At 36.0% G+C, this 14,467-nt stretch overlaps 1 protein-coding gene across 15 annotated transcripts in view; it reads left to right on the forward strand.

Moving 5' to 3' along the window:
* RALGAPA1 (Ral GTPase activating protein catalytic subunit alpha 1) overlaps positions 1-14,467 on the forward strand; it is a 131,281-nt gene that overhangs the window by 16,599 nt on the left and 100,215 nt on the right. For all 15 annotated transcript variants that reach the window (XM_033063047.1, XM_033063049.1, XM_033063045.1 and 12 more), the window contains exons 8-13: positions 1,183-1,321; positions 7,319-7,527; positions 7,880-8,119; positions 10,282-10,470; positions 10,949-11,086; positions 13,246-13,394. In XM_033063047.1, the coding sequence (XP_032918938.1) occupies positions 1,183-1,321; positions 7,319-7,527; positions 7,880-8,119; positions 10,282-10,470; positions 10,949-11,086; positions 13,246-13,394 (1,064 nt within the window). The remainder of the gene's footprint in view (positions 1-1,182; positions 1,322-7,318; positions 7,528-7,879; positions 8,120-10,281; positions 10,471-10,948; positions 11,087-13,245; positions 13,395-14,467) is intronic.

Consider the following 14,467-nt stretch of genomic DNA (forward strand, 5'->3'; position numbering starts at 1 on the left):
AATTTCCAACCTCATTTTATTGCTTCCAGTATCTCCCGCTTTGAATAGAAGTCTTCATACTTGTGATCTGTAGGGTAAGCTTAATGCTGGCTATTTACTTTGAAGAAAAATAGCCCTTATATTTTTGAAGACAACTGCCTTTTCTGTAATAAATTGGTAGTATTATATTTAAATTCAGATAGGTCATTGAGACAGGTGTCATAGAGCTTGTTTGCTATGTGAGTGTTGAAGTTGGTCACTGAAGTCCCTTTAGAGGCCACTGATAATTGCAAGGTTCTTTGATATTAAGTTCTGCTAAAGGACTTTGTGTCACTAAATTATATGTATCAGCTAATCTGTTGACTTATATTGAGGGGTGAAATATATGCATGTGTGTTCCACTCTATACACCCATTGCCCAGAAAATGGATCATAGTAGAGCTGTGGCCTTTGACTAAGGAATAGAGAATTAGAGGGGAAAGAAAAAAAGAGAGGAGTCTCCCTTTATATTATTTATGATAGACTTGGCAGATTACCTAGCTCTGCAGGCAGATGATTCTCAGGAACAAAGATGGAAATTGCATGTTCTATTTCTTGAGGAGAGCTTACCATGCTTGGTACTACTTATCATGTAGGAAAACATTTCATAAGGGGAATGTTAGCACTTGTGACCCGTGAAAGTAAATTGTGTAACTCACCTTCAAAGTTGTATCTTCTGCTGCTTGTGGTTGAAAAATTTGTTTTTTTCATGTTGCCAATTGCACATATGAATCCAAGTAGCTATTACAATGACTATATGGACACTTGTTAGTGAAAATGTCTTAAAAGAAGTTGTTGAAGAAATATTTCAAATGGCATGGGTAATTATTCTTTTTTATAAAACATTTTGAAATATAGAAACAGTTCCATTAAAAACTGTGAATTTGGGATACTCCCTGATTTGGCAAGATGACTGCAAAAGCAAATTTATTTCTCTTGGTTTCTGTATTTTTTGTGTTCGTTTCATTTTGAACAATGTTTTGGAAGAGAACAGTCTTTGTTGCATTGACATTTCCCAGCTAGTTTCTGTTTCATCTTTCTAAAATAATTTGTTAAAATATATATGATTTTGTTTTAAAGAAATAACTTATAAAGAGAACATTTAATCAGTTACCTCTTTCTTCTACTTGTAGATATTTATTTTGTCCAAATTCTTGTTTTAAGGTTAAGAGTTTAGAATGGAAGAACAAGGAAAACCAGGAAAAGGGATTTTCATTTTTATTCTCAAATTTTAAGAAATACTACTTACCTTCTATTTTCCCAAACATCTGTAAGGAGACCAGCTTGTATAACCCTATACTTGGTAAGTGTTAACACAGCTGATAAAATCATTACATTCTAATAGTGATGTTATGATCTGATTAATGAGAGATACCTGTGCCCAAATTAAGGTGACAACAAGACCAAATGCTGGTTCAACAGTACTGGCTTTATTTTGCAACATTGACTGCATGGGGAAAGAAAAGACAAGAGGGAGAGGGATAGAGGGAAAAAGAGAGAGAGAGAGAGTGCCAGCAGAAGCTGGTTACCGCCCATGGATCCAGTGGTGTCTTATTGGGTCTTCTTCATCCTGGGCTTGGTGGTGGGGTGTGGGTCCTTGTTTGTTCATCTGTTAGTAAGTTCTGTGCTGAAATGGGTGCTGGGTCCGCAAGGTCTGCTGCTGACAACCAAATCCTTTCAGTATTTATGCATTTTAGAAACAAAAGGATTATTGCTTATTGGCTGCAAGTAATACAGTTCTCTTATTAATTAGTGTTCCATTTTCTCTTGGTTAAATGCATCTTATGCTAATTAGTCTGTGTGTTCAGTCTTTCTCTTCTTTTGAGATGGTGGGTTTCTTAGGTTGGTGAGTCGGTGGTCATGCACCTCCCGCTGTGGAATTACCTTTTACCCAGCTGGAACTGATTTCAGCAGAATTGCTGAGATGATTTTCATAACTTTTTCCTTATCTTCTACCAAATGTTCTTCTGGCCTCTAAATTCTGCTTTCTTTGTATCCACTATCAGTAGTACATCATTCTTCCTAAGCTGTGTTAACCTCCCCGTAGGTCCTAACACCTGGACAACAGTACTGCCTTTATACAGTCCAGGTTCCAGGTGTCCATGGAGGTGTATTTGGGGGAGCTTTGGTCGCCATTGGTGGCCGCAGATGCTGCCTGTGCCATAACTTGGGATGATACTTTTTGACCAGTGATATGCATATAAGCTGGTGCTTCTTGTCATGGGACTGTGTTAGCCAGGATGTGCTAACCAGATCTTGCCTTTGTCAGGCCTGTAATTAACATCTTCCTGTCACAAATTCCTCCCTTCTGTGGCCTTAACAATGTTTGACAGGTAATTGTGCTCTCTAACTCTAACAAGGTTGTATAGCAAAGCAGTTTTTAACTTGAGTGATGTTGCCCATGAAGGGCATTCTCCAAAAGTATTTGTCATGAAGCAACATGTTAAGATTCCTGTTTATGGTTTTCAGTTCTTTGTTTGTGGAAGCCTCTGACCCTTTCATTAGAGTCAATCTTACTCTGTTAACCTGAATGAGGTAAATTAAATGTTCTTGTAAAACCTTTCTTTAACGTGACCTGTATTGTTGATCTGGGTTGTGCTCTGAAACTACTGCGTCTGAAATAAAAGGTGCTAGTGTGCTGTTCTTTGGGTGTGTTGGTTTTATCTGTACAGAATCACAGTGTTTGGATTATACAGTGCTTGCTCACACTTCTTACAGGGCAAAGTTAGGTTTTTGTGCAAACTGCGGTTTATCAAGAGCCAACAGTAGGAAAAGGAAGCTAGGGCTTAGCACAGTCTTCAAAACTGATGTGTTAGAATGTATCTTTCCATAGAGAGAGTGGAATGTTAGGTGTTTTCTAAGCAAATCTGAGTTTTACTCAGAGTTTTTAGCCCATTTTAAACCAGAATGTTGTTAGCAAATCTTGATTTTGTTCTCAGGTTTGCATGCACCCATGAATGTGTTGGTTGTAGGCCAACAGAGTTCAAGGCTCCTTTTTGCAAAGCCATACCTTGTACGCAGGCTTTAAGTTACCATTTAATCATTTGAGTCAGACAGTAACATTACCATTCCTCTTATCTTTTGATGCAGCATCTCAGAAGAACTCTCCAGAGTAGTGATTTCCAGACACAATTCCATATTCTAGGATTAGGCTGTTGGGAAAGTTTGTTGAAAAGGTCTTAGCTTCTTCTGGTCCATGTACGTTTATTTAGATTTGGGAGATGGTTGTGAAAAAGCCATGTTCTCTTGGGAAAGACAAACAATGGGCTTTCTCATCTACAGGAGAAGAACCAGTATAAATACAGCCATAAGTAACAGTAGAATAAGAGTTATGCAGATGCTGAAGAAGTACAGTGATAAAATAGCTACAAGAGGGATAGTAAGCAGAGCTGAGAAAGCAAACCTACTGTTGCTTGGTGCATCAGAACAAGAAATATGGAAATGCCATTTTCTCTTTCTATGAAGATCTTGATTGAGTCTTCCATAGAAGTGTTACTGTAGTCCTCTGTTTTTCTGTGAACTGTAAACAAGAAATTTTCAAGGCCTTAGTAAAGAAGAGGACCATGGAAAACAAGAAGAAATGTGCACAGATCCCCCGAATTACTGGGAGTGCCTTAAACTGTGCACAGTGACCAACTATAAGGAGGATTTTTTAAAGCAATACAGTGTTGAAAACAACAGAAGCATTGGTAAGTTGAATAATTTTTTCTCCCCTAAGATATTCTCTGGCATGCATCTTCCCACCCTATTTGAAAATAATCCTCTGCTTGTTCTTAATTTACAGCCTTGAGGCTGAAAGCTGGGCAAACTTGGGCACTGAGCCTGCTACTAAGAGCAGTTCTCATACTACTGGTGTAATGTTTAATTTAGGAGAAGTCATGAGGTACAAATCAGAACAGTAGTTCTAGTAAGCAAACATTGATATAGGGCTTTACTGGAGGCAGTATACTGGACTGAGATTTCTTTCCTGATAAATGTGTTGCCTATGGCAGTAAGCACTAAGCATTCCAGTTAGAAGAAGGCTAAGAATGGCTCCTAAAATTCTGGCTTTAGTATTACAGACTTAGAAGAGGAATACAGCATTATAAAAGCCCATGAGATGATTTTTTGAGGGGGTTGTTTTTTGTTTAGTTTGGTTTGGTTTTTTTTGCTTTTTTATGTTTTGGTATGGGTTTTTTTTGCCTTATTGTTTATTTTGATTGTAAAGTCTTTGCTAAATATCTGTTGAGACTGAGTTAGAAGTTCTTTACTAAGAGCTACAGATACGGAAGTAATATTCCAGGGGCATTGCTTCTTCTGTCATAGTAATGTGCCTTTCTGTGCTATTTCTAAGCCATTTAGGCTCCTTCATTTACTGGGAAACACTAAAATGTGTTGTCCTGTGTCTAACTCGTCATTCCTTATGAACCCTTTATTGTCTTAAAAACTAAGCGTGGTCAAAGCTTACAGGTGTCCACTGTATTTTCACTAGCCTGTTTACTTTCTACCTTGTGTATGTCTTCCACCCTCTTCAGCTTTCTGCCTTTTTTGTCATCAGCTCACATCAGGTTCCCACAGGGGGAAGGGCAGGGGGTGGGGAAAGCCCAAAACACAACAGAAATTAAAATGGAAAGTTGTGGGAGGGGAATATTTACTCTTGTGCTATTGGAGTCCATCTAACAAATCTGTTTTACTTTGGTTTTATGTCTGTTTTCTCATCTGAAGCCTTGATACCTTCTTCCAAGATGGACAGAATTTGAAAATACAAGAAGCAGCTGGAAGGAGGATACATTTGAGAAGCAGCTGGAAGGAGGATACATTTGAGAAGCAACTGCAGCACATAATGCAGTTGAAACAAATTATAGAAAGAGAATGTTCTGAGAGATTGTCATGAAACAAGGAGACAGTCTGCTGCAAAAACTTATTTACTGCATGTTTAGTCCTTCTGAAAATACTGCCAGTATTGCAGCCTTTTTGCTCTACTGAATGCCAGTGGATAGCAGAGAGAACTGATTTTTGCATCTTTAAATACTGTGATACCAGGCATTTGCTTCCTTTTTCAGAGGCTGTACTGTTACACATGCTCATTTAAGATACCTTTGTTTTTCATTTTCTTACTAATCTGGTGCCTTCCACAGAATGAAAACAACATACTGGGGTTTTATTATTTGCAGTAAATAAACCATTTGTAAACTTGTCAAAGAGTATTCTGTGCATTTGTTACTTACTTAGGTAGATGGTACACAAGAATCATGGGTTTTTTCCTCTAAAAATAATGCTTTCATTGAAGAGTGTGGATGTAGTTTTGAAGTTTGTACAGGAAACATTCCTCAGTTTGGCAGCATCATGATGGGTTTATCACTACTTATGTATGTGACTTTTGAAATGACACTGGGATAGACAAGCATGGATGTCCTCAGTGCGGTGCTGGATCTTGTATATTTGTGATAACAAGGAAATCTTTGCAGCATTCTGCAGATACGCTGATTTTACTTTAGATGCCTTAAAAAGGCTGTCATCATATAATTGCTTATACAATAGTTGATTATTTCTTCACTGCTGTCCAGATTTGTACTTCTTGGATTCTAACACCATAAACTGGCAAAGTAATGCAGGATCCTTTAAAACAACTCTTGACTTTGCTTTAGGAAGATGCAGTAAGGGAATAACTTTATATTGTTCATTGTGACTTTTAAAAATCTTTGACTCTCACCATTAGTATCCTTGAACTGCTTTCTGGTTGGCCTGTAAAACCATGGAGCTTGTACTGCAGGCTACGGTAGAGTTGAGGCGGTGCTGACATAACCATCTCTTTTCAATCTGTCTCTCCTTATATGGATAGGACCATCATTTTTCCATGCTTCTGTCTTTTTTTTAGTTGTTTTTTTGGTTTGGATTTTTGTTTATTTTGGGTTTGTTTTGGTTTGAGTTTCTTGGGGTTTTTTGGCTGTCACTAAACAGAAATCATGATACAGAAACATTAGTATCAGGGTGTCCTGACAGCACATATCATAATCAGTCCTCACACAAATACTTGACTTCTTTTTGTTTTGGAGTATATCTCGTATTTGCCCTTATAGGACTAGGACTATGGTTGATTGGCATGCCACTTTCAGAGAAATGCTTGCACGTGAAAGTACCATTGCTGCTTCAGGTTGATGATTGGTAATGCAGAACTATTCTGCATCATGTCTTGAGTTGTAAAATCCAGAAATTACATTTTTCAGTGTTAAGTCGCAGAAAAATGCACAATGTAAAAGTGGTATCCATGTGTCCCCCCCATCTTTGTAGTGCTTTTACCACATATGATGGTTCCATCCACATTGATTTAAGTACTGTCATGATTTTTTTCTGAAGCAGATTCAGGAGTACTGATGACTCTAGCACAGCAGAGAACCAGAAAAGCCTAAACAGTTCTGAGCCATCATGTAGAACATGGGATGGCGAAAATGGAATTGTCAGTTTTAGTCCTCAAACAGCCACAGTTCCTGCCAGCTGATGTGTCCCTGAGCATCCTTCATTACATTCCCTACAAGTCAGCATAGAAGCTATTGCCGCAGAGTCATCTTGCAGCTAAGTCATAGGAAAACGTACGTGCCTGTGGTCTGGCAACAAAGTCCAGCAAAATTAGCCAGTGCAAATGGGGCCCTAGGTGAAGCTGCAAAGCTCATGTGGCTTTGGAGCAGGATTTCTGGTTTGTTCATCTTTCACCTTCTGCAGGGCCATAAGAGGCTGTGTTTATTGCATTTGCATTTTGGATTATATATCTCCCATTGTAGCTATGATTAGATTTGAAAATATATTCATTTTATATGAAAATAGTTTTATTGGGTGGTCATAGTCTAGTTGGCAGTTATTTTGCTACTTGGAACTTTGTAGTTTTCAACAAAAATTTGAAGAAGTGAGTTTGCTGAAGTTTTTTTTTTTTAAATATTGAGTATAAGATAGTTTAAAAGAACCTGAAAATAATGAAATGTGTTTACTTGCATAGAAAAATAATGCAAGCAAAAACGTAAGGCTATAGAAATCACTTGCAGATAAAAAATTAAAGGTTCTGCATAGCAGAAATAAGCTTCTGTCTTGTGGACCAACAGTGTTGTCTCGCTTCAGAAGAAAATTACAAGTGTTTTGATGTCTTGCAATTCTTGATGTTTTCTCTGTTGCATCCATTCCAGCGCATCTTGGAATAAGTGATGCAACAGTGAATGCAACAAAACTACACCTCTGAAAGTTCATGTATGTTGGTTATGGTTTTAGGATTTCTTTCTTATGCAGATCTTTCTCTCTGCATATATTTTTAAGATGTTGTATTTTCATACAGATATACCACAAATGAGACCAAAGCCACACTACGTAATAGTTAAGAAAGATGCTGAAACCAATGAGGCAATATATTGCACAAAGGAACCTTTCATTAAGGCTCGTGTTATTGTCATTCGATGGTTGGTGTCTTTCTGGCTTGAGCCAAAACCTCATACAGGACCTCATATTCCTGGGATGGAAGGTGAAAATGTGCCAAAGAATATTCAGGTAAAACCAAACACAAAAATGTATTTATTTTCACATTTTTAATTTAATTGTTATGTCAGCAGTATGCTCTCCTCCAGTAGTTACAACTAATGAATAGTTTTTTTTAAAAAAGGAATTTCTAACTAAATTGTATATTTATTAATTCACTTCAAAAAGACCTGCAATGCTGCTTTCTTTTTTCAAGTTCTGCAATTTGTTTTTAATCAACTGGACATTAGAAGCCTTGAAATGCAGTAAATTATTTTGTTTGTTTGTTTTTTTCTTCTTTTCACTGTTCAAATTATACTTAAATTATATTGATTTATTGCTGTATTAAAAATGAACTATGGAATATTTAAATCTTTTTTTTCAGAGAGCAGCTGCTAGCATGGCTTCAAGGGAGGACAGCAAAAATGACAGTACTGATAAGCAGGATAGAAATGCAGAACCAGAACAATCTCATTCTAATACAAGTACTCTAACAGAGAGAGAACCAAGTTCTTCCAGCCTCTGCAGTATTGATGAAGAGCATTTAACTGATATTGAAATTGTCCGGAGAGTCTTTTCTTCTAAAAGAAGCAATGTTAATTTTCTAACTGAAATTTTTCGACAGGTAAAAAACTCTTCAGAATGCAAGAAATTTGATTATTATATTGTATGTTTTCATTATGTCATAGTTTTCTTTCAAGAGCACTTGTTAAGCAGAGCATTATTCCAAGTTACAGGTTTTTTCTGTCATCCTGCCTTCAAAAATCAGAAAGCTGAAATTCTGAAATGCATTCTGTGCAGAATACCCCTAGTTCCTCGTTTTCCTAATTTTACAACATTAATAACCAGTTTAGCAACATTTAACTTGGTCTCCACAGTTCCCCACAGATGGGGAATGTTTAATCTTTTCGTACATCAACCCTGTAGGTATTAGAACTCACAACCAACCATATTAACATAAACCTCCTGTGGGAGTCTGCAGCTGTTCCAGAGCTGTTTTAGGAGCATCCAAATGTCTTTTCCTTGATAATGTTCATCAGTAGAGTAGGCCAGATGGCTATAAAATGTAGCAACTTCTCTTTCCGACTTCACTGCAACCAGAAATGTTAGCCGAGCATACTCAGAATAGTATTTCTCTACTGGAAACTTAGAACTTATTTAAACTGAGAACGTATGCCAGAATATGGAGTCTTTATTAATAGTAACTTGGAGTTCAGTGTGGGAGAATGGAACAAGATAAACTTTCTTTATGCCCCCTGGCATAAATCACAAGACAAAGAGAGTTTTCTGAATAATAGTAAAGAAAGATATACTAAACTTAAAGTTAACTGCAAAACACCAATTACTTTAAACAGCAGAAAGCTTAACATTTTAAAACTCATTTATCTGGATGAAGTAAATGTTTTTGAATGAGGCAAATAAATGTCAGAAGTTTATCCACATCCCTTGTATTGAAGAGTTTGGACACATTACTGAAGGACATAGAAGAGTTACCCAAATTCAACTGACACTCAAGGGTTCACAGAGTCTGAGACATTGAATGTGGAGTGTAAATTATCAGTGGTCTACTTTTCACTGTCCCCACAGTAAAAAGAAGCAAAGGCAGTTTTCTTCATTCCTTTCACAAGTCACTCTGTGTTTATGTAGATTATTTGTATTTCATGTGCAGTTATGAAACCTTATTTACGTAATTATTTAGCCAGGAGTTTTTTGTCTAAATTAATCTCTAATACACAAGATGTTTGTAACATTTCTAAAACATTAGGACTAAGTTATTCCTGTCAAGACGAGGTTTCAGAGGTACTGAGTGGTGGAAAGAGAACAAGTTTTATGCATTTTAGACTTGAGGGTACAAAAAATGTATATGGGCTTGCAGAAGATTGTTAGAATTGATGAGCAAGTATATGACTGAGCTTCTCTGTTTAATCCTGTATTATGCAGCTGAATTATTTTTAGTGTGATAAAGGTATGAAATCTGTTTCCAGAGTGAATATACCTGTGTTAAGTGGCCCTCCTTAAAGACATGGTCAACTAGTTTCCAACAGTTACAGCACAGACCCCGTAAAACTGTGTGTTAGTGTAGTTTATCTGTTCTTCTAAACATGTAATTAGGGCATCATGGTCTTTAGTAAGTTTATAGTTAGTTAGAATCTGACTAATGTTGAAAGTTTCTGGTCTATGACTAGTTGTTACCAGCAGAGCCAATACAGAAAACCTTCTGAAGAGGGCACTGAACAGCCATCACATCAACTAAAAGGCATGATTTTTAGAAACAATAATACTGAAATCTTTTCAGTGAGTAATTTGCTTTAAGGGTACTGTTTTGTAAAATCTTAATTAACTAAAAATAAGATAGACAACTACCAGTATTTTGTGTCACTTGACATTTTCTTAATCATTTAGAGCTGGTTTAACTCCAGTTCTTGAAATCCTCTGAATAGAAGATGTTGTAAGAGAAACTTTGGCTCATTTGTTTTACCTATTTAGATGGGTGTTTGGGTCTTAATTTCAGCAGGCTAGGTGCTTAGTAGATATGCCCACACAAATTCTTATCTCTTTCAAAGTATTTCTTGGTAAGTTTTCTTGTTTAAATGTGATGTTTTTTCATGTTTTCGGTTTACGTATGAAGAAAGTGAGCAAAGATTTAGGTTTGGCAATAGTTTGTATGCTAGGATCCTACAGTGGCTGTATTTTTCCGCCTTTATCTTTTAGAACTTGTACATTATAGAGCCCAACTTATTTCAAATATTGTAACATAGTTTTGTTTCTTTCTTTTTCTACTTGCAGGCATTTCTGTTGCCGATATGTGAAGCAGCTGCCATGAGGAAGGTGGTGAAGGTGTATCAAGAGTGGATTCAACAGGAAGACAAACCTTTATTTATGAAAGAGCCTGAAGAAATAATGCAGTGCACAACTGGAGATTGTGATGAAAATGCCGACCATAATTCATCAGAGAAAGGAAAAGAAAGAGAAGAGGTAAAATATTATTGGTTAATATTTGTTCATTAATCTACCAGTAGACAGTGAAGTGGCTTCCTTGATAGTTTATATGTGGTTTTCTCTGGTGTCAGAACATTTATTGAGGAAAATCAATGGTAAAACACTGTATGGATGAGCTACCAATTTTATCTATTATTTGTAGCTTTTTAATGTGCTTCATTCAATTTAAAATTTCATATCATTTTATGAACTGTTATCAAGATGTGGATTATACAGTATGCCAACTTTCAACTGTGTAAAAATTATATACAAATAAAAGGATGACAAAAATAGTAGTTACTCCATTCAGGTACTTTAAGATAATTGCTAAAAGCTTCATGAAATATTGTTGTGTCTCAGGTGCATTTGCCTGCTGTTGTTTATTATTTAGTACCTATTATATCCATTTTCCTTTAATATAAAGCCAAAATACTTGTCTAAAAATACTTGGAATTTTAAGAAAAATATTTTGCAGGAAAAAGGGATGAACTCCAGTCATGTTAGAAATTCCAACTGGACAAGAAATGGCTGTTATGAGGATGCTTTGCATAAAACATCTGAAATTGATACTGAAGAACAAAATGTACGAGCTGGAGTGCAGTCAGTATTGCAGGTATGAAACAGACTTGGTATTTAATTTCATCTAAATTATCTATCTAAAAATTACCTAAAATTTCTTGTTATCAGCACATAAAGAGTGGAATGCAGGGCATTACTTATTACAGGGAGTCCCATACATCTCTAAAGCATCTCTAAATTTTAAAATTATTTTATATGCAACAAGTATGATGATAAATGTTAGACAAATGACACTGGTTCACTATATTTTTAATGACCTGAAGTAGGACAATGTATAGACCTGTGTTGGGTAACACAGTAAAAAAAAAATCTTTTAATTTTGCATCAGAACATGCATTCTCCTCTGCATTATATTAGAGAAAAAATAATCCCCCTGCTACTGCAGCATCTTCAAATAATTCTAATTAAGTGTTTTATGAGAATGTTTAGAGGCTTTTTTCTTTTATGCTATGAGTCACAAAACCCAAAACATCCATTCCTATAGTTTTCCTAGTCTGATTATTAAGGTGTGCAGAGATATTTTTTTCTCTTTTTCTGAATTTGCAGTGTGTTTGAAAATTTGATGAGATGCCTTAACTCTCCAGTGATACCATTAAGGAAAGCAAGTGTTGCAGTGGTACCCTAACAGATGTTATTTAACAGCTTCTGGGCACAGTAGAAATTGTGTTAATTTTAATTGCTTACCAAAATGCTTCACTGAAGGTGAGGCTATGGCAAATTGGAAAGGTGTCATTTGAGGGTCTTTGAAATGCTCTTATGGTTATAAAGTGCTTGCAGTTTATGTTTATGTGCACATACGTTCATATAGGTGGGTGTGTGACACCAGCCTCCATAATATTCTTATATCCAGCAGAAAATTGATTCTGAACAAAATAAAATAGTGTGCATTTGCCACTTTACTATGTGTGACCATGCTAAGTAAAAGTCATTTGTACTACAGCTTGAATAAGTATATTAATAGGGTTTTCTTTTGTGCTGTACACTCCTATAGATAAATAAACTTTGAAATCACTTTTAAACTCAAATATGTTACAATAATTTAAGCTTCATAATCTTTGTTTTCAACGACTTTTTAGAATATGAAGTGTTACTGAGAAAAGAAATGTGAAGTATCTGTTTCTGTTTGCAATATATTACTAGGGCTTATGCATCTGTCAATGTGTAGGAGATTATTCATGTTGGAGATTTTTAGACAAAGGTTCATTTGACTACCAAGTATCTTTTTTTTTTTTTTTTTTTTAAACCTGAAGCATAGTCAAGACATCATTCTAACCCAGTACCATGTCTCAGTTTGAGAAATTTCCTGACCTGGAAGCACGTTTGATTTTCTTTGTGAATCAATAATCCAAGACTTTTGTCTTGAGGTTTTTTTCCCGTTTAATCCTTGCTTAGACTTATTTCTATTTAGAATAGGTTAGGTTCATTAGTTGAGGCTAGTGAATGTAAAACTGCATACGGATAGTTTTTAATTATTAAAAATCCAAAGCTTTCAGTAGAGGGAAGTGATGACTTTAGTACCAATGACTTCCTGTACATGTAAAAAAATAATTGAAAATCTAGGCCTAAGATTCAAGTGCTTTCTAAACTTACAAAAAAATATAGTAACACCTCAGTAGCTCCTTCTGTAGCTCCTACAATGTCCTTGCCTACTATTTTTTTCATAATTTTCATTCTGAAGGTCCTAATTCACTGCCCACTGAAGTCAGTCGCTTTAGGGAACGCTTACCTTTGGTAAGCCTTACTGATCCCAGTGGGATCAACACTTTAGTTTCCCAGTACATAACACAGGCTGTGTCATGCTGAGGCACACACTGTGTACCAGGACAATTTCAGGCAGTTTACCATATATTGCACTAGTCAGTTCCTGGCTTACAGGTGGAACTTTTGTGCAGTGAACTTTTCACTGGGACATTTTTGTCTATCATAGTAAGCCAATCATATTGTGTAGTTTGTTGAACCATCTGTCTATGCAAAAATATACAAATAGGTTTTGTAGAAAAAATGGGAAAAAGTTCTCATTGTTGCTTAATCAGTACTTCAAACTGACATGTTTAAACATACACTTCCGTGTGCATATGCAGACTTTTCTGATAAAGACTTTCTGTTATAGCTTTTTGCTTCCTGGTTCTAACTGAATTGCTGAAAACATCAAAGTGCTTCAGGATCATGACATGTAATCTTTTCTGCTTACAGGTTTTTATAATAAATTCTTCAAATATATTTTTTCTTGAACCTGCAAATGAATTTAAAGCTCTGCTGGATGAACACACTGATATGTGCAAACGCATTCTCAATATCTACCGCCACATGGTAGTCCAAGTGACTATGGACAAGAAGACATGGTAAAATGTTAATGCTTTAGTCTTAGATTAGTTCAAAAGACAAATGTGAAAATTTACTTGGTGGTAAACACAGAAGAGTGGTATTGATTATATGAGCTAGTTCCTCTAAATCAGTAAATACATTAACACCATAGACAACTTAGCACAGGGAAGATTATCTGCCTTCTTAAAGCCCCTGGTAAGCTCCTAGTTAATTTGTGGCAACTTAGACCTCAGTGCAAAAAAGACTGAGATGGGATATGCAGACTGTTATTAAGGAGCTACTGATGTTTTTTTCCAGGGCATTTTGCTTGTGTATAGAAGCATTAAAAATATTGAAACATATGAAGCTTCACAGCCTTATTTAAAAATAAACAAAAAAGCCTTAGACAAGCATGGATAACTATGACAGTCAGATGTGTGTTGTTCTTGACCTGTAATTGCATGCAGGAGTCTGTGTACCATGTAACTGTGTCATGCCTTTCCAGTGCTTACGGTGCCTAGCAGGTACAAGAGACCCTGCTTTAAAGGAATTTCTGTTATTTCCCACTCCTTTAAATAGTAGTCTGTAATCAAGTACTATATTGCCACCATTCTCTGTTACAACGAAGAAGTGGCAAGGGGATTTCAAATGTCTGATTTATTAAATTTTAACTTGACTTGCATTCAATCTGTCAGTAGTGTTTCCTGAACTCTGGGTAAGTAAAGCTGGCACTATGTGTCGTGTGAAGCTTGTCTCCTCTTCTGAAGAGCCAATTTAGCTGACCTCTGAGAAATTTGAGAGTGATAATAGTAAACAGATTCTACTAGACTGATATTTTCTTTCTGAGTTTCACATCAGTGTAAAGAAGTGACTCTAGACCACAGCGCCAAGGATTGTGCTGCACAAAATTGATGAAGTATGTTAATGATAATATAAAATTACCAAAACCTGTAATTCATAGAAAAAAATCTCAGATACAGTTAAAACTTCACCTCTAATTTCAGGCCATGAAGGTGATAGCAGTTGAATGACTTTGAAGAAGATATTACAGGGAAACAGGGATTCCTCACTCTTAAGTGCAAAAAAGATTGGAATTATTTCTTTTGCAAGA

Source organism: Catharus ustulatus, chromosome 6 (assembly GCF_009819885.2).
Source record: "Catharus ustulatus isolate bCatUst1 chromosome 6, bCatUst1.pri.v2, whole genome shotgun sequence".
Lineage (NCBI taxonomy): Eukaryota > Metazoa > Chordata > Aves > Passeriformes > Turdidae > Catharus > Catharus ustulatus.